The following is a 19,944-nucleotide window of genomic DNA, read 5'->3' on the forward strand; positions in this document are numbered from 1 at the left end:
AAATATATTCCTGGGAAATCTCGTAAAAGAAAATAAGAAATTTAACTGGCGGAAAAGATTTTCCAGATTTTTTCTGATTTATCAGGTGAATTTTTGTACTACAAAAAGCATCAAAAGTGGTTCCAAAAAGCTCTCCATTCGTTTCAGAATGAATACTTAATTCTACAAAAATAATGTATAAAATAATCTGCCAAAAGATTCTACGATGCCACCCCAAAAACCCCTCTTTTTTTTACAAAATACCAACCCATGAAGGACCCCTCAAGGGCCACCCTCCTGCAGCTCAAGCTGTGAAAATTTAATAATTTTCAATTGCCCAATGCCATTTTTCCAGCCTAATGAAAGGCCCTTAACTTTGCAGACAAGTTAATTGACGGCATAATTCATTTTTTCTGCTTCAAAACGATTCTGGGTACATTTTTGTAGTGCAAAAATACACAAAAGATTGTCATTTGCCCTAGCCGTGCTCTTCTGATGATGTGCTCGACAATTTTTTGAAGTGATTTGTGCGGCTGGCCACAAGAAGCAATCGCAATCAAAACGAACGACACTCGAGTGGACTCGAATGGCGGCGAGGGGCTCGACAAATATAATTTTCGCAACGTTCAGCATTCAGCAAATAAATGCAACAAATGTGTGGCCATGAGAGGCGCGACGAAGGAAGGGAAGGGAAGGAAGGGAAGGGCGCGTTAAGTGAGTGCAATTGACAAAGGAAGCCAGCAATGAGAGGAGTGGAGTGAAGGAGCTCTCCAGAAATTATGCGTGCGTGAGGAGCGACGAAAGATGCACAGAGAGAAATTGTGGCAGGTCCCCCTGGTGGCATGAATCGCACAGATTTCAAGGGGGACTTTCCTGGCAATCAAATCAAATTATGTCAAACATTTGATTCGATTAAAGGGCAGGGTGAGGGACACCTGCGGCTGGACAGGACATCCGCAAAGGGCACGGCGCCAGGCACCCAAGGCCTCTCCTTATCGCCAGGAGAGTTATGAGTGGAACCAGACCCAAGACGGGCGGCGCCTCACGATCGCCTCCTCGACCTTTACCTGTTGTTTGAGTTCATAATTTTCGTTAGTTTTGTCGCCAATTGTCTGCCTTTCATTGACCAAACCCAAACCGAAGCCGAAGCCGAGAATCCACCGAATCAGAGCAGGTAAAAAAAAGGTTTTTCCTTTTCTGTTTTCGATTCTTTTTTAATTATTATTGCCCGACGTTTATTTGGTTTTTTTTTTGTTTTTCCTAAGACAAAGGGAAATCCTTTTTTAATATTCCCTAAAGAGAGAGCGAGAGAGAGAGGGGGGGGGGGGGGGGGGGATCCGGAGTGGAGTTGGGTTCGAGAACGGAGCAAATTTATGGCCAAGCCTCAGAGCTGTTGACATTTTCCTTATCTGTTTTCTTTTTGGGTTTTCCTGGGCTCGCAGTATCCTCCTCGCCTCTATCAATGAAATATTGATCGACTCTCAGGCCTCTGAGGGTCTATGAAGATATCATTATGCATCGATCCTCTCTCTCTCTTTCTGTCTCTCTCTCTTTCTGCTCCATTGATTTATATGCAATTATACCTGGCCCTGGCCCAGGCCCAATGTCCGGGGCATATTTAAATGTCGCTCTATAAAAATCTTTATCGACTCCCAGAGCTGTAAAACTTACGTTGATGTCTCTCTCTCTCTCTCTCCCGGGAGGCTTCAGCTCTTTTCTGAGTATATTAAAGGACTCCATAAATGTGTTTTCTGTATTTTTAATGGCCCGATGTCCACCCCGTTTCGAGAGATTTATGATCTTCGGTGGCTGTCCAAATCAGCATTCGACTACCGCCTCGATGGAGTGATTGACATGTGACTTGCCAGATAAATATATATCTTTTGGAGTTAAGGCAAAGGGTTCATTGCATTAAGGTGGACATCTTTTATAAAATATATCCAAAATTCGAGAAAAAACTACGTCTAAAAAATTCCCCCATTCCGTTTTCGTATAAACTAATCTCAGCTCCAATCTTGGGAACTTCAGAACCTGCATATACCGACCATAATTCCGTTTACGAGGCATGGTCCGAGTCCGAGGCTCATAAACCAAACATCAAACGTTTTCGAGGCGATTTAAATGAGTTCGCATTTTGATAGAAAATTTCTCAGTCGAACGGGTCTTGAATCCGTGATTAGACAAAGTGAAGGAGGGGGGAAGGGGGGAGTGGCAAAGGCGGCAAAAATGTTCAACATTAAAATCAAATAAAATTTTGTTCAAATTTTGTTAAAATTCCAAAACGGTAGCCCGATCCAAGCCATAAAACGCACCCCAGCACGAATGCCCCCCCTCCCCACCTAACTTTTCGATCACGTAGCCGCCTCCACCACCTACTTGCAACGTGGAGTGGCCACGCAGGCGCGGAGTTGGAGATGAACGCGTGATTAGAAGAGGGGTACTCCTCTCAGGGTCATGTATGGTATGTGGAATGTGCTTTAAAAAGCAATCCAACAACTCTTTTTAATTCCATTAAAAATGCTTTGAGATCTGTAAAAATATTTAGAAAATTCCAAACAGAAACATAAATATCGACAGAGTCTGGCAGAGTGGCTTACTATCCTTTCCGATCCTCAGGGACACCGATCACAGAGCCCAGCACCAGCTCTAAGGCTCTTCGCATATCCATATATCGTTGTGCATATTCCATGGAAATAACAATTAAGGAGACAGGCCTGGGACTGCTATAATTTTTATGAGCGACAAGTGTGAAAAGCGCGAGCGGCCAGAACAAACGGCCGAATCCGGTTGAATCCTTTGGCAGGACACGAACGCAAAGGAACGTGCCTGCAGCTCGGAAATTGCCGGAGTATGTGCCCCGCCAGTGACTCCAATAATTGTGGCATTACGAATGCTCGATGCATTTTCCCGCTTTTCCTGCTCGCCCTCGGGGGACTTTGAGGCCACCGCCTGGCAAGGACCGCCTCGTCTCTTAGCTCTGAGTGCGTTCCCTCATAAATCTGCCCGAGGAAACCGACCCACAGGCCAACGGAAGTAATTCCGTTTTTTTATTTTATTTTATTTCATTTCAGTTGCATTCAATTTCGTTTTTACTTTCTTTTCTGTTGTTTTCGTTTTGGATTTTAAATTAGGGCCACCAAAGGGACCGACGATATTGAAATTTGGTTTTCAGATTATCCAACGGAGATAAGGGGCAAAGGGTATCAGAACTGGGGTGACAAGACCCGAACCAAAACCAAAACCAAAAACCGATTGCATTTTTGATTATTTGTGTATTCGTGGCGACTGGCGGCGATCGATGGCAATGAATAATTGAAAGGGTGCCGGACCGGGGAAGGCTGATTCGAAACTGATTCAAAAATGCCAGCCAACGAGAGCCAATCGGAAAACTTCAAGGATAAAGATCTATCGAGCACTGAAGGAAATCGAGGCTTTGTGGCATAGTAGATTTCCTGATTTAGGGATCATAAATATTATATATTTTATAGGCTTTATTTGAGCAATATTTCTATTAAAGAATTGGCTCTGCCATGGAGGTGGAGTCATTCAGAACCTGCAGAACCAGCTTTAAACAGATTGCTTTTATGAGGAATTCCCTTGAATGATTTCTCGCCTTAATTAAGAGATTTAGCGAATCAAATATATAAGATATTCGCTCTATTGTTTTATGGTTATGAAGCTAATGGATATTGAGAATTCATGCATAGTCTCGGACCCCCATATCGCGACCATCTTGGGCGTTTAACGATGTTAGCCCGCCCCGCTCTCCCCGCAAGAAATCTGCATGGCCATAACAGAGTTTCCTCTGTGGCTGGAGAGCAGCCCTAACATGCCTGTTAATGCCCCTCTTTGCACATAATCGAAGACTGTTAAGGCGTATAAGAGTTGCCGAGAGAGAGTGCTGCAGTTAACATACACTGAGATAGAGAGTGCGACAGAAATAGACAGAAATGAGCGCAGAGAGCAGAGGCATACGCCAAGGGTTACACACACACGCGCGCGTGTGCGAGAGAGAGAGAGCGCGAGGCAGGCAACCTGTAAGAATCCAAAGAGCGAGAGGCGAAGAGCGGCGCGTTGTTGTTTTCGTTATGATTATGAGAGTCTATCAAAAACTTGTCTGCTGCTGCCGTCGTCGCTGCGTCTGTGTGTGTGTTTTGATGGCAGCGCAGATATGAAAAGGGCTGCCGCTGCGGCAATTCCTGTCTTGCCGTTGGTCGGCGCTGACGGCACGGCGACGGCGACGGCGCAAAATGAGCGAATATGAGCGTTATGAATTATGTATTTGGCTTGTACATAAACAAACCCCATCGCACACACACACACACACACACACAGAGACTGGAAATGGAGGCGGTGTTCCCGCTCCCTCGTGACCGTTCGCTGCGCTTCCGCTCTGCCGCTGCTCTGCTTTCTTACTGGTGCGCAAGGTGGCACGGAGATTGGCTTTCGACTTTTTTTTCTGCTCACAGTTTTTTTTTTTTTTTTTTCATTGTTTCTTTGGCCTTACTGCTATTTTTTGTGCTCTCCCTACTTTTAGTGTTTGTTTCTATCTTTCTGTTGCTTTGCTCTTCTATTTTCTGCGATCTCTCCGACTCTCCCTCTCTCTTTTCCCTTCTTCCACTGCCGTTACAATTTATGACAGCGCTGCCAGGAGCAAAGGCAGCGAGCCGTCAGCTTGGAAAGCTTTATTAATGCTTAGTTGTACTCCTTTTTCCATTCGTATTTATTACGGTTTTTTTCCTATTGGCCCAAGGAAGCCAGTCGATAAGTTAGAGAATTCTTTGCCCGCCCTGGAAGCCCCATTTGGACAAAGAATTTCTAGAATATAAATCGAAATTATGTATAGAAGCTTCATAAATATTTATCCATATGGGAAGTTCTTTTAGAGCCCACAAAATCATAAAAACCTTTAGCCTTAGCTGGGATTATTTCCCAACTTCGGCAGCTTTCATAAATACTCGCTTAAAGCCCAATTATCCTTAACATTCACAGATGAAAGGGGCATTAAAACTTACTAATTTGTTATATTATAAACCTCTTACTTGTTTAATTCCTAAATCAAGGTCTTTTGCTTGAATTTTTGAAAAACATTCCTTTCCCTCCATCATCCATGGATTAACATCTGTTTTTAGCCAAAGAATTGCTTTGTAATTTGTTTTTGATTGTTGGATTAATCAGAACCAGAAACAATTCATACCCATTCGATTAATCATAACTCAATTGTCATATGTTTCGAAAGGGATTTTATTTTTTATCGCCAGGTGTTTTTTCGGAGCCCATTTGTGGAGCAGGTACGAAAAATGCCCCCATCTAGAGCCCAGCTCCCACAGGTCTTTGCGGGAAAGAGAGGAGGCACAGAGAGAGAGAGAGAAAGAGCGAACATAAGCAATAAGAAAATAATTAAAGAAGTGGGAGTTGCCCAAAAGTCGAAAGAAACAACACAAAAAAAAAAACGAAACAGAAACAAAAAACGAATTTGATGAATGGCTCATAATATTCAACGAATACTCACACACACACAGGCACACACACACACACACACACACACATGTGCACGTCATGCACGACTGACGAATAAGCGAAGTCATCGAAAAATGGAGCGGGGGGCGGCTTGGCGGTGGGGGTGGGGGGTACGATACGAACAATAGCAAAGAACTGTAGAAAATCTTATAAAACCGAAATTAAAAAAGCAACAAAAACAAGGGGGGGGGGGGCGCTCATAACTGCGCCAAAGCGAGCGACAGAGAGGGATGGCCAGAGCGAGAGAGAGACCCGAGGCAGAGAGAGAGAGAGAGAGAGAGAGAGCGAGAGACCTCGCGCAACAAATGGCAGGCGCGCAGGCCTGAGTGCGAGCAGGCTGGCCTATGCTGTCGGAGAAGGTGATTGTGTGGGGTCTGGGTGGGGGGGGGCTTTGTATGAATTATGATAAATTATTAATCAAAGTGCGAGCGAGAGGGCAATAGCAAGAGAGAGAGACAAGCAGGGACCCTCTCAGGCCGGAAGGAAGTCGTGCTCTCGCCTGCTCCTTCGTGTGTCTTCTCCTTTTGTGTCTGTGTGTGTGGGTGTGTGTGGCTCATAATTTTTCGAACAAGTTTCATAAATGTCCCACTGTCCCACAGGTAAGCGCTGCAGCAGCAGCAGCGGCAGCGACGGTGACGCAGCGACTGCGACTGAGCATCTCGCATCCCGACCGAAACGCCAGGGTGTGAATGTGAGTGAGAGTGAGAGGGGCTGCTGCTGCTGCCGCTGTGCGGCCACGGGCAAGAGGTCGATGGCAACAGTAACAGTAACAGTTAGCCGAAGGCCCGACAGCGGGTGCGAGCGAGATAGCGCAATTTAATAAAAATTATGATGAGAGGGAAAACGCGCGCGCCGTCTGTGTGTGTGTGAGAGAGAGCGAGCGCATATGAAAAATTATATGAAATGTGAGAGGGAGAGCATATTCAATGAAATGCGAGAGAGAGGGAGAGGGAGCCGCCACCGTCCGAGTGTGTGTGTGTGTGTGTGTTTGTGCGGTGGGTTGGTTGAATGATTGTCAGGATGTGCGGCCGCTGTAATAACGCTCACACACACACAGAGGGAGGGAGAGAAAGAGAGAGAGAGCGCGCATATGTAATGCTGCTGGTGTTGGTGTCACGAAACCGGTCGCCGCGAGAGCCGAACCGGGAGCCGAACAGCCGAGCCGAGCCACCGATGGCCGTCTGGTCGTGCGGCGGTTATTGTTTGTGTCAGTTCGACGCGCCACATCGAACGAGCAACAACCGCTCAGATACAAAGATACGTTCGTTCGCAGCAGCAGCAGCCAACGACAGCGACAGCGACAGCGCCAGATTCCGAGAGCAACGTTGCGTATGCGTGACGCGTGAATCGCGTAGAGTTTTTCCCATTTTCGCCCCCCCCGCCCGCAAAACACACACACAAACCATCGAACGCGTAGTGCAGTGCGCTGACCATCCATCCATCCATCTATCCAGCGATGACAGTGCCCGGGCAGCTTTAGATCAGCGATCGGCCAGAGAGAGCGAGCGAGCGAGAGCGAAGCAGCAGCAGAGCCAGCGGCAAGGCGGTCTGCATTCATTCCGCCGACGGCAAAACGATAAAGTGATCCAAAGAACGCGGTTCATTCAGCGGTTTAACGGTTTAACGATCGCGATAACGGTGTAACAGTGTAACGGTGGACATGGAGCGGGTCGTCCTGCGCGCATGACAAACGAACAGCCGCCGAGATCCCCCCCGTCCTGGGCGAGGCCTGTCAAAGCGAAAGATCAAAATATTAGAGTCCCACCCCCCTTCCACGCCCCTCAAACCCCACCAAAACAAAACAAAAACAGTGCAATGATCAAAAGTTAACAAAATCAAGAAACAAAGGATACAAAGAGAAAGAGAAAGTAGAGCGAGAGCGGGAGAGAGAAGGAGAGAAAGTGCTTAGCAGTTAACGGTCGAAAAAGTTCTCTTGATGAAAAATCACCTGTCCAACGTGCTGTGTGCAATGCGTAGTGACTTCAAGGATAATCACCAGGAGACCATCAATAAAATGATACAATTTGGCACAGTGAAATATGGCATTGTCAAACAGCTGAAGGATCGCGCTCGAAGCGCCGACAAAGGTGAGCAGAAAAATATCAATTTAAATTATGTATAAAGTTGGTGGAAAAATAGGGCTTATAGGCTGACAGAAATTGTTTAGAATTTTATAGAAATTCTTATATATTTGTGGTGCAGAAAGAGCTGTCTTTGAAGGACCTCTTGGTGGGTCTGTGCCCTGGTTTTTACTCGGTTTTCTCGTCTCCTAAGAAGAGCTTTTTATGGCCAAAATATTCGAGATCTTGCTGGTATTATTTCCCCCCTATTTATCGATGAATGGTCCTCTATATTTCCCGTTCCCACAGCGGAAGCGGGTCTGTCATAATTTGATGGGCTTTGATTTCATCAAAGCAAAAAACACTTTAAATAAATATAATAAAGCAGAGAGGCAGATATATGCAAATGGAAGCCAAAGCTTTCAAAACCAATTAAGGAAACGCGCCTGCCGAGAGGCCTCCAAAATATCGAAACATTTTTCTGTGCCTTTCCCAAAAGTGGAGCCGAAGCCATATTTAAATCATATCGTTTTTAAGACGGTCCATTAAAACGAAATTGATTTTTGATTTATCATAAAAAACGAGATCGTGCAGCGTGGGGCAGGGAGACCCAAAGCCAATAGCAGATGAAACGAAAAACTGGAAATGCAAAATATAATTTATATACCCGAGCACCCGGACAGTGCGTAACATAATCATCAGACCACATAGATTTGTGCAGCATTTAAATTTAAATTTAAACTTAATATTTCCACCACTGCAGCCCACTCTCAAAATTATTAATGTTGGTGGCCCTCTTTTTGGGGCTCTTATCAGGCAAATGGAAAAACAGTTAAGGCCCGAAAAACCAGAAAAGACACATAATTAAAACACAAAAACAAAAGAGAAAAATGACAAATTTGTTAATTAAGTTTAAATGGTTCAGTTAGGCCGCCGAAATGGTTGGCTTTTAAATTATTTGTATATATTTTCCAATGATAAGAAACAACTTTCTAATTGTTGCATTGTGAGAAAATGATTAAATTAAATTAAATATTTATATTTAAATTTCTATTTGCCCGAAAAAAAAACTTAATTCTTTGAAGGAAAATGATTTAAAAAGAAATAAATTTAATAAGTAAATAAATAAATATCTTTTAGGTGAAAAAATGCAAAAAAAAAGAGCCCGAAATATGCTAAAAAATATCCCAAAGAAATATTTCTTTACTTACAAAATTTTTTGAATTGTCCAAAGTCCAGAGAATACGAAAGCATCGAAAATATTTTTAAAATAAAATATAAATAAAATAAAAATAAAATAGACATTTCCACCAAAGTCCAAAGAATTCGAAAACATGGAAAATATTTCAAATAAAATAGAAATAAAATAGTCATTTCCATATCCAAAATTTCAAGAAATAATTTTTATGAATTTATTTTTTTTTATTATAAATATTTTAAAGACAGTTTTTCCAATAAATGGCACACAATTTTTGTATCATATTTTATTTTTTGCTATAATGAAAACTAATCAGGGAAAAGCTGTACATAAAAAGCAGCATATACCCATACACACTTATGTTTTTATGTACATATGTATATTGTATACTGTATATGTGTGTTCCATAATTACAAATGAGTTGCCATTAAATTTGGAAAATTGCTGCCCATAAGCTTTAAAAAGGTGATAAACATTTTTTCCTTATGGATTCGTTTTTTATTTATACACCGCATACATATGACTGGGTATATATATACTATATGTATATAGCGATGGGCATTAATAAATGTTAACTCATTAGTGAGGTGCGGTGCGGTGCGGTGCGGGATAAAAAATTGAATTAATATCGCAAAAAAATGAAAATCGAAGCAGAAAGGCAGAGCGCGGATGCTCATTTCCATATGATTTATTTGGAGTACATATATATGCAGAGATCCCTTTATATACACGCCATATGCCATATGCTATATGGGAATGCTCATCAATTTATTTATTTTGCTATATTTTTTGTTTGTGTTGTCCCCTGCTCTTGTTTTGTAATCGAATCGAAGTCGCGCTCGCATAACTTAATGACATTAATTATTTAATTATTTTTATTTATGCGATTTTGCTGTCGATTACTCGGGGCACGGGGCACGGGGCTTGGGTCTCGGGCTCCAAAGTTCCAGTGCTGCTCCAGGGGGAAAATCAAATATTTATGCCTAAAACTTCGACATGAAACTCAATTGGAAGCCGCGCCGCGCGGCGACTTCTTCCCGACCTCTGGGCTCTGTTCGGGGCTATATATACGATATATATTATTCAATTATGCCGCCACTCTGTTGTTTTCTGGCCGTACTTTTGCATACATTTTTATGGTGTTTCCTTTTGGGTTTGGATTTGGTTTTTTTGCATTTTCCAATTGGCTGAACATTTGTTTCACCTCAGGCCATCGCTCGCGGTGGGTTTCGAGGCGATTTGCATATTGAATATGACGATGGAATAAAATCAGTCCAGAACAAAAGTCCAAGTCAATCGGAGGGTTTGGTGGACTCAAATCAAAGGGAAATACCCTACTCGGAGGTGGTTGAAAAATTTGCAAAAAACGAAATTCTGTTGAAAATATGTGCCAAAAAAGTTGACATTGGCTAATGTGGGGTCTTGCGGTAATTATGAATATTTGTGGGGCCAGGATTTATTCGCTTCACATGCGCATATCCGTAATTCATTCGAATTTAGCGAAAGAGACGCACAAGCGATTTATGGCCTGACTTAATCCACCTTTAAACTTGTACAATTTAATTTATATATACACACACATCGCCTATAACAATGGGAAATATAATTTCCTGGCCGTTTCACGATTTCATATTTATTTATCTGCCAGATACCAGATACACCAGATACAGCTAGAGAGCCAACAGTTGTCAGAGGCACAGTGGCAGCCGCCAATCGATTGGGGGATATATATAGATTTTGGTTAAATGCTTTTTGGACGCCCACGCGTCACAGGAACTACAAAAACTACACAAAAAAAATATCAAAATCAAATCGGGGGCTAAGGCATTGGCCTCTAACGAGGCCCCCCCTTACCCGTTTATTGTTATTGTAAATTTAACAATTTTATTACCAATTGCAAAATGACTTAACCAAGTTCGAGACAATTTTATGTCCGTCATAATTGCCAGTTGTTTTTATTTTTTATTCCGTGTTATATGCCGCCGCTGTTTGAAAGGTTTATGGTTAACATTATAATTAATTTCAATTAATTAAAATACACTTCAGTTATCGACAATCATAATCATAACTCCTCCCCGCCTCGAAGCGGTTTCGTTTTTGAACTTGCAAAAAAATGCAATTGCAGAAACAAAAATAAAAAATATAAATAAGAATTCCCGGTAAAAAAAAATGTATCTTTTGCCATAAGAATAACGAAAATAATATGAATGCGATCGATATGCAAATGGCGCTGATAGGCAGGCAGGCCTCTCCCCTCCTCCCTCTCTCCCTCTCCCACCATCTCCATCTCTGGCTTTGTATCTGTGTATCTTTTGTGGCAGAAACAGAAACAGAAACTCGCTCAACTCGTTTGATTTTCTGTGCAGAAATATGTTTTATTATATACCGTATAGCCATAGGGGGGGACTGGTTCGGCTCTCTGGATTTATCATAAATTATATTTTATGTGCGTGTGCGGCAAAAGTTGATTTTTTATTTGGGCTTTTGCTGGGTTTTTGCTGGTTTTTTTGGGTCCAATCTGTGACTGGGTTTTGGCTGTTAATTAAAGAGATTTCGCCAGACAACTGTTTCTTGGGGGCCCGGGCCCCCACAGTCTTTTCTTAGCAAAACATGAGTAATTTTTCACATAGATTGCGCCTCTTTTTTCTGATTCAGGCCCAAAAGCAGGCTGTCAACTGCTTTCTCTCGATGGCAACAAGTGGCGATCGACGGGAAGACTAATTGTGGCCACAAATAGTGGGGCAGAGGGGGGGAGGGGGGCTTGAACACATGCTGCAACAAGCAATGTAATTGAATTCAGTTGCAGCCACATTCGTGGCAGGCGATTAAGTCATATATGCCATAAGAAGAGGGGGGCAGGAGGGGGCATGGCCATATAGGCCTTTTCATAGAAACACTGGCTTGACTTCCACTCTTTCTGGCTCTTCTTTTTTTGCAGACACTGGCAGCGATCAGGAGGAGAATGGAGCCTGCTCGCCGCTGACCACGGCCACGGCCACGACCACGGCCAGTCCCAGCCGCAGTCCCGAGCCCGAGGACGATCAGGAGCAGCAGCTGAAACACACAGAGACCATCGAGGACAACAACAACAAGGTGCTGGTCATGACAAAGCCGAGCTCCGAGCCGGAGGCCCACTCCAGGCCCCAGTCACCGCTGGCCCTGACCAACACAGAAGAGGCGGCCACGGCGGCCAGTCCGGCGGCAGTGGCCCCCGAGAAGGACATCGAAGTGGATGTGGAGATGCCAGAGACAAGGACGGCGGCAGGAGAGGCTGTGGGGGCCACACCTGTGACCCTGGAGGCCATCCAGAACATGCAGATGGCCATTGCCCAGTTTGCGGCCAAGACGATTGCCAACGGGTCGACGGGGGCGGACAACGAGGCGGCCATGAAGCAGCTGGCCTTCCTGCAGCAGACGCTCTTCAATCTGCAGCAGCAGCAGCTCTTCCAGATCCAGCTGATCCAGCAGCTGCAGTCGCAGCTGGCCCTCAACCAGGCCAAGCAGACGGACACGGACGAGGCGGAGGCCCAGGATCAGGAGGAGGATGGGGATGCGGATGGCGATGCGGAGCCAGAGGAGCGCGACGATGGCGAGACGGACACGTACGAGGAGGAGGAGCGCATTGCCGACATGGAGCTGCGCCAGAAGGCGGAGGCCCGCATGGCCGAGGCCAAGGCCCGCCAGCATCTGATCAATGCGGGTGTGCCCCTCAGGGAGTCCTCGGGATCGCCCGCCGAGTCCCTGAAGCGCCGGCGAGAACAGGAGCAGGAGCAGGAGGAGGCTGCCGCTGCCGCGGCCATGAGGCGCCCGCTTACCAGCCGCCGCCTCAGCTCGGAGGCGGTCCAGCACAAGGAGAACGCCCAGGAGGCGCTGGCCAAGCTCAAGGACATGGAGAACATGCCGCTGCCGTTCGGCTCCGACCTGGCCTCGAGCATCATCACGAACCACGACGACCTGCCGGAGCCCAACTCGCTGGACCTGCTGCAGAAGCGCGCCCAGGAGGTGCTCGACTCCGCCTCGCAGGGCATCCTGGCCAACAACATGGCCGACGACTTCGCCTTCGACAAGGCCGGCGAGGGCAAGAGCCGCAACGAGCCGTTCTTCAAGCACCGCTGCCGGTACTGCGGCAAGGTCTTCGGCTCCGACTCCGCCCTGCAGATCCACATCCGCTCGCACACCGGCGAGCGCCCCTTCAAGTGCAACGTCTGCGGCAGCCGCTTCACCACGAAGGGCAACCTCAAGGTCCACTTCCAGCGGCACGCCCAGAAGTTCCCGCACGTGCCCATGAACGCCACGCCCATTCCGGAGCACATGGACAAGTTCCATCCGCCGCTGCTCGACCAGATGTCGCCCACGGACAGCTCGCCCACCCACTCGCCGGCGCCGCCCTCGGCTCCGTCCGGGAGCTCCGCTGCCGCCCCGCCGCCCCTGCCCCTGCCCCTGCCGTTCGCCTCGAGCCCCGCCTTCCCGGGCCTGCAGGGCCTCTACCGGCCACCCATGGAGATCCTCAAGTCGCTGGGCGCCGCCGCAGGCGGTCCGCATCCGTTCTTCCCCCAGATGCCGGGCCTGGGCGCCGCCCTGAAGCACTCCCACGCCCACTCGCACTCGCACTCGCACTCCCACGACATGCCCACGGATCTGCGCAAATCCTCGGGTCCGAGTTCGCCCCGCCCCCAGGAGGAGGAGGAGGAGGAGGAGGAGGACGAGGAGATGCTGTCCGGTCAGATGCCCGTCAAGACGGAGCTCATGGAGGAGGACAAGGAGGAGGAGGAGGCGAACGAGGAGCAGGACACCTCGGCCCACGATCGCTCGGAGACGGAGCCCGAGCCGGAGCCCCTGCCCCTGGAGGTGCGGATCAAGGAGGAGCGCCTCGAGGAGGAGTCGTCCGAGCAGCACCAGTCCCAGGACCACGAGGAGGAGCACCTGGAGGTGCGTCGCACGCCCTCGCCGCGCGTCCGATCCCCGCCAGTGAATCACCATCGCAGCCACCACCACGCCCATCACGGCCATCACGGGCATCACGGCTACCCGCCCGTGGTGCAGCCCATCCAGCCGCCGGCCATGATGCATCCACAGCCCTCGCCCGGATCCCAGTCGCACCTGGACCACCTGCCCACGCCCGGCCAGCTGCCGCCGAGCATGCCCCACCGGGAGGACTTCTTTGCGGAGCGTTTCCCCCTCAACTTCACGACCGGGAAGACGCTCTCGCCCGAGCACAACTCCCCCATCCGCTCGCCGGCCGCCGGCGGACCCCATCCGCACGGGCATCCGCACCACGGCCACATGGCGCGCTCGCCCTTCTTCAATCCCATCAAGCACGAGATGGCGGCGCTGCTGCCGCGGCCCCACAGCAACGACAACTCGTGGGAGAACTTCATCGAGGTGTCCAACACCTCGGAGACGATGAAGCTCAAGGAGCTGATGAAGAACAAGAAGATCAGCGACCCCAACCAGTGCGTGGTCTGCGACCGGGTGCTCTCCTGCAAGAGCGCCCTCCAGATGCACTACCGGACGCACACGGGCGAGCGGCCGTTCAAGTGCCGCATTTGCGGACGGGCCTTCACCACGAAGGGCAACCTGAAGACGCACATGGCCGTGCACAAGATCCGGCCGCCGATGCGCAACTTCCACCAGTGCCCCGTCTGCCACAAGAAGTACTCGAACGCCCTCGTCCTGCAGCAGCACATCCGCCTGCACACGGGCGAGCCCACGGACCTCACGCCCGAGCAGATCCAGGCGGCCGAGATCCGCGATCCGCCGCCCTCCATGATGCCGGGCCACTTCATGAATCCCTTCGCGGCGGCCGCCTTCCACTTTGGCGCCCTGCCGGGCGGACCGGGCGGCCCGCCGGGCGCCGGAGGAGCCCTCCACGGGGCGCACAACGGAGCCCTCGGCTCGGAGTCGTCGCAGGGGGACATGGAGGACAACATGGACTGCGGGGACGACTACGACGACGACGTGTCCTCGGAGCATCTGTCCAACAGTCACCTCGACCAGGAGGGCGGTGGATCCGGGGAGCGTCCGCGCTCGGGCGACGACTTCAAGTCGCTGCTGTTCGAGCAGAAGCTCCGCATCGACGCCACGGGCGTGGTCAACACCCATCCGCCCGCCCGGCCCCGCTCCTCCGCCTCCAGCAACGCCAACTCCGTGGGATCCGCCTCGGCGCCCACCAGCCCCACCTCCCAGTCGCACCTGGCCGCCAAGCCGAGCTCCTCGTCCACGCGGGCCAGCAGCCCGGCCCGCTCGGAGGCGTCGCAGGGCGCGCTGGACCTCACGCCCCGCGCGGCCCCACAGCCCCCGCCGGCGGCTTCCGCCTCCGCCTCCGCCTCCTCGTCCAGCTCCCGCTCGCCCCTGCTGCCCAAGGAGAAGCCCATCAGTCCGCCCGGCCTGCCGCAGTCGGCCCGGAGCCCGCCCAACGGACCTCCTCCACCGCCCTCGATGCTCTCCTGCTCGCCCCTGCCCCCGTCGGTGGCCATCGACTGCCTGCCCCCGGGGCTGCAGCACCACCTGCAGCAGCAGCACCAGCACCTCATGCAGCAGCAGGCGGCCGTGGCGGCGGCGGCGGCGGCCCAGCACCACCACCACCAGATGCAGCAGCACGCGGCCGCCCTGCACCAGCACCAGGAGCAGCTGCGTCGCGAGGCCCAGGAGGCGCAGCAGAAGGCGGCGGCAGCGGCTGCCGCAGCAGCCCAGCGCCAGACCTCGCCCCAGCCCCCGTCCCGCGGCGGCAGCGATGTGGCAGGAGCCGGAGTCGGAGTCGGGGTAGGGCCGGCGGGTCCGCCCAATCCCCTGATGGGCGCCCGTCCGCCCTTCGGCATGTTCCCCAATCTGCCGCTCTTCCCGCCCTCCACGACCCAGAACATGTGCAACGCGATGAACCAGATCGCCCAGTCCGTGATGCCGGCTGCGCCGTTCAATCCGCTGGCCCTCAGCGGCGTGCGGGGCAGCACCACCTGCGGCATCTGCTACAAGACATTCCCCTGCCACTCGGCCCTCGAGATCCACTACAGGAGCCACACCAAGGAGCGGCCCTTCAAGTGCAACATCTGTGATCGCGGCTTCACCACCAAGGTAAGTGGCGCTCTCTCTCGCTCTCTCTCTCCCCCTCTCTCGCTCATCCACCATCCATTGGGGGTTTGTGGGGTGGGTCCTACGGGCGGACTGTTAGCTAGACCCCCGACCTCAAGCAGAGACCTAATCGGAGCTTTCCTCTCTTCTTGTTCCTCTTCCAGGGCAATCTGAAGCAGCACATGCTGACACACAAGATCCGGGACATGGAGCAGGAGACCTTCAGAAATCGTGCAGTAAAGTATGTAAGTCTTCTAATATCCAATCCAATCCCCACAATCCCCACCAAAAGCACACCCTTGAACATTCGTTTCTCTTGATTTGCTACAGATCAAAGATCGGCTGTCTTTCCTCCCAAAAAGTCTGGCAATCAATTTCAGGAGCAAAGCCTCCTCGATTCAGTCAATGATATATCGATTGAGGATCAAAATCCATTCCTTGATCATCACTTTCGGATTATTTTTCTACTTACTTCTGCTGTTTCTTTCTCCTTCAAGACCAACGCAGATAACAGTCCAGAACACCTGCCTTCAGGCCATTTTCTAATGATAACTTTTGATCATCACTTTCGGATAATTCTTTCCCTTACTTTTTACGCATCTTTGCGCTCAAATCATGTTCAAGACCATCGCTGATAACAGTCGCAGAATATCACCTTTGTTTAACTTTTGATCATCATTTTCGGATTAATCTTCCCACTTACTTATTCTGTATCTTACCCCTTCGAGACCATCGCAGACAACAGTCTCAGAACACCATAAGAACTGCGTTTAGGCCATTTTCTTTTGATAACTTTCGATCATCACTTTCGGATTAATTTTCCCCTCACTTCTTTTGTATCTTCCCCCTTTAAACAGCCCCAGAGCAGCACAACTTTTGTATTCAAACTCCTTTTCTTCATTTTTCTTTCCTTCAATTAGTCACCCAATACCGATCACCCCTCCCCTCCCCTCCCCACCCAAGACCCCAAAAACACCCCTGATCATTTCCCTTTTACTTATGAATCTTTTTGCTCTGCTCTTATCTTTACAGATGAGTGAATGGAACTCTGATCGCGAATAAATAGACAGCACGATCACGATCGAGATCTAGATCGACGTCTAGATACTTTCCTCGAAGAAGGCTGTTCCAGAACCCGAACCAGCTCCAGATTCAGATTCAGTCAAGATGCAATCGATTCTCGCAATCAAATGATCTCAAAAACATAAAAGAGAGAGAGAGAGAGAGTGAGAGAGAGAGAGGGGCCGAGATGCTGGTGTATACAAATCTTTTATATTTATAAATTGTTGCCCACAAAAATATTATTTGGGAATGCGAATGCGAATTCATAAACAATGTTTTTATGATCCGGGGGCGCGCTAGATACCAATACAAATAAAAGCCGGCGATCATGAAACGTATCCAAAGATGCATCGAAAGCGATTTGTGTTCCAGAGCAAAAGACCTGGCGCCATGGAGCCCAAAAACTGCTTGGTATAGAGAGACTGATAGCGTTTCATGTTCCACCAAAAAAAAAAAAACAGATACTCCTCTCTGAGTATCTGAAGCGAAGGCGTAGAAAAATCAAAATTCGAATTTAAAGCAAAAAAACTTAAGGTATATGCAAATAGAAATATAATAGGTACCTACATATATATATATGATATATTGTAGTATGATAACCGAATCCCCCCTCACAGATACACAGCTACAGATACACAGCTACAGATACAGATACACGGTTAATCTATTTGGAATGTGCAATAAATATGACACGCTATAAATTTAGATGCTTTTGTTTCCTACTACTCGTAAATTAGTTTTTATTTTCCACTCCTTGTACATACCTATAAATAATAATCATATTTCAAGATCCCAAAAAATACAAAATACAAAAAAAAAATTAAGAATTATATATGAGAAATTGTGATATTAAATGTAAAAACAAAAACAAATAAAATACAAATTATTGATTGCTTTCCATATCACAGAACCACAAAAGATACAATATACTGTATCCAAGATTCATGGTTAATTTAGTCGTTAGACGAGACACAAAACCCCCCCTCCCCCCACCCCACCCTAGATATAAGTACACACCCCTAACTTATACACAGATACAAATGTATCTCACAATCTGTTCGTAAGCATAGTCTCATAATTTATTAAAACACCACAAAAATCCAAGTAAAATCGATTGAGAAAAGTGAAAAGAATAAACGTGAACGAATAAATATATATATGTACATGTATTTAAGTTATGAAAAATTATGAAATCCGTTGGTTTTCTTTCACGGGCCCCATGCCCGGGCCCTATCGCGATCGGGGGGTTCTGGGAAAAAACCAGATGGTCTCCGGTTTGTAATAAAAATGATTAGTCAAGTTTATTATCATCGTAATCTTTTAATTCGAAATCGAAACGGCATATCGACAGTCTCCCTCCCAGCGACCCGAAGAGACCCACGAAGAGACCTGATCTATAATGGAGCGAGCCCCGATCAGCAATGAAATATTTTTATTGCCTTTTAAATTGATATTTTACCTTCAACACAACAAATTTTTTGCTGCCTGCTTTCGATAGCGTTTTTTTTTTTCTTTTCTTGTTAACTCCATTCGATCCCCATCTCCGTCTCCATCCCGGTCTTGGTCTCCGTCTCCATCTCGGTTTCGACTTGGCTCTCTGGCATTTTAGTCGTTAATCAAAAAATTTCTCGTTGACAACGCTTTGTCATCTTTTTAATGACGGACACCCGCTGGGTTCTGAGTGTTCTCCACCATCTCCCCTTCTCCCCTTCTGTCGTTCTGTCCGCGTGATGGATGCTTGAACTGGTTTCGATTTGAAAATTTCATTTACATGTTGACATCGACCATAAAACAATGGAATGGATCTCGGATTTGATTAGAGGCCTTTCAAGGGGGGGGGGCGCTCTAAGGGGAGGGAAGGGGCTACCTGAAATAGCCATTGGTACAGCGTTTCGTAGGCAGACAGACCCATTTCCTGGGCTCTGAAGCCCTTCCTTGAAAGCCGCTCTAGCTGCAGGATTCCCCGCCTAAAAACATCTGCCCCAAACATGACACAGCTATGCCTTTGGTGAGTAATTAACACGGCTAATATGCCAGCTCGATGACTGGCCACCGATTGCCAACTGACAAACTGTCATCAAGCACACACAGACGGAGGAGTGCATCCATCAGCGCCTCGATGCGGTGCCTTCGCTGTAGGTAGCCCCCAGGTCTGTCAGCACCTTCCAGGACGGATCCCTTGACGGATCCCAAGAACAACCCCTGCGCCAAGGGTTGAGCCGAGCAGAGTTGAGTTATGGCTGGGTGTCTCACGATCCCTGTTTCGGGCCGTGTAATTGCCCCGCCAGCATTCCTGCAGTTTATTTACAGGTTTCTCAACAGTTTTGTCACACATGCCCGTCCCCCTTCCCCCCCGCTTTAGTTGTGTTTAGTTTAATTTTGGGCAATTTAATGGATTTACAGCACGATAGGGCAAACGTCTCCATTCCTGCTGCCGTTGCTGCTCCCCCATTAAATTTTACTGCCGCCGCTCCACGCACAAACTGCACAACAACCCAATCGTCTGATAACTATTAAGATAACTACTGCAGCCATATTCGGGCTGGGATTGGGCTACGAAATCCTTGAAACGGCGCTGCCAATAAATGCAAAAATCCTTACAAATAATATGAGAATGGTTATGGGCACTGTTTGGGCTTATCGCAGGCATAAAACTTACAGCAAACAAACAAACACCAACACCGAAAACAATCTAAACAAGAAAAATTGCACAAATTGCCGGGGCTTCTCGATTCTCGATTCTCGGTTTCATCGTCGTCTTCAGCCTCTGGTATCGTGTCGGACCCAACAACGTCATCATCCTCAGCGGCACAGTGGGCGCCATGCCCTTCGGCCTGGGCATAAATGGAGAACAGGATTTACATGGACTTGGTGTTGCAGATAATTAATTGAAGCTTCCCGACTTGTTTTTCGATCGTTTCCGCTTCAGTTTCGATATCGAATCAATTGATTGCAATTTATATGGAATTGAAGGGCGGCCTTAAAAAACATTTCACAAATCTAATTTATTTTATTTCATGAATGCCGCCTTGGATTTTTATTTAAAACAAAATCGGA

The 19,944-nt window shown here is 48.1% G+C and overlaps 1 protein-coding gene across 2 annotated transcripts; it reads left to right on the plus strand.

Annotated features, from left to right (window-relative positions):
* The first annotated feature begins 6,696 nt into the window (after nt 1–6,696).
* On the plus strand, nt 6,697–18,044 carry LOC108163420 (homeotic protein spalt-major). Of its 2 annotated transcripts, none has more exons than XM_017298688.2 (4): nt 6,697–7,586; nt 11,696–15,828; nt 15,990–16,070; nt 16,858–18,044. In XM_017298688.2, the coding sequence occupies exons 1-4, from the start codon at nt 7,436–7,438 to the stop codon at nt 16,885–16,887; spliced, it is 4,395 nt and encodes a 1,464-aa protein (XP_017154177.1). In that variant the 5' UTR covers nt 6,697–7,435; the 3' UTR covers nt 16,888–18,044. The 2 variants fall into 2 exon arrangements, with proteins under 2 accessions (XP_017154177.1, XP_017154179.1); XM_017298690.2 differs by having other exon boundaries at nt 15,990–16,066.
* The last annotated feature ends 1,900 nt before the right edge of the window (nt 18,045–19,944 follow it).

Source organism: Drosophila miranda, chromosome 4, assembly GCF_003369915.1.
Source record: "Drosophila miranda strain MSH22 chromosome 4, D.miranda_PacBio2.1, whole genome shotgun sequence".
Classification (NCBI taxonomy): domain Eukaryota; kingdom Metazoa; phylum Arthropoda; class Insecta; order Diptera; family Drosophilidae; genus Drosophila; species Drosophila miranda.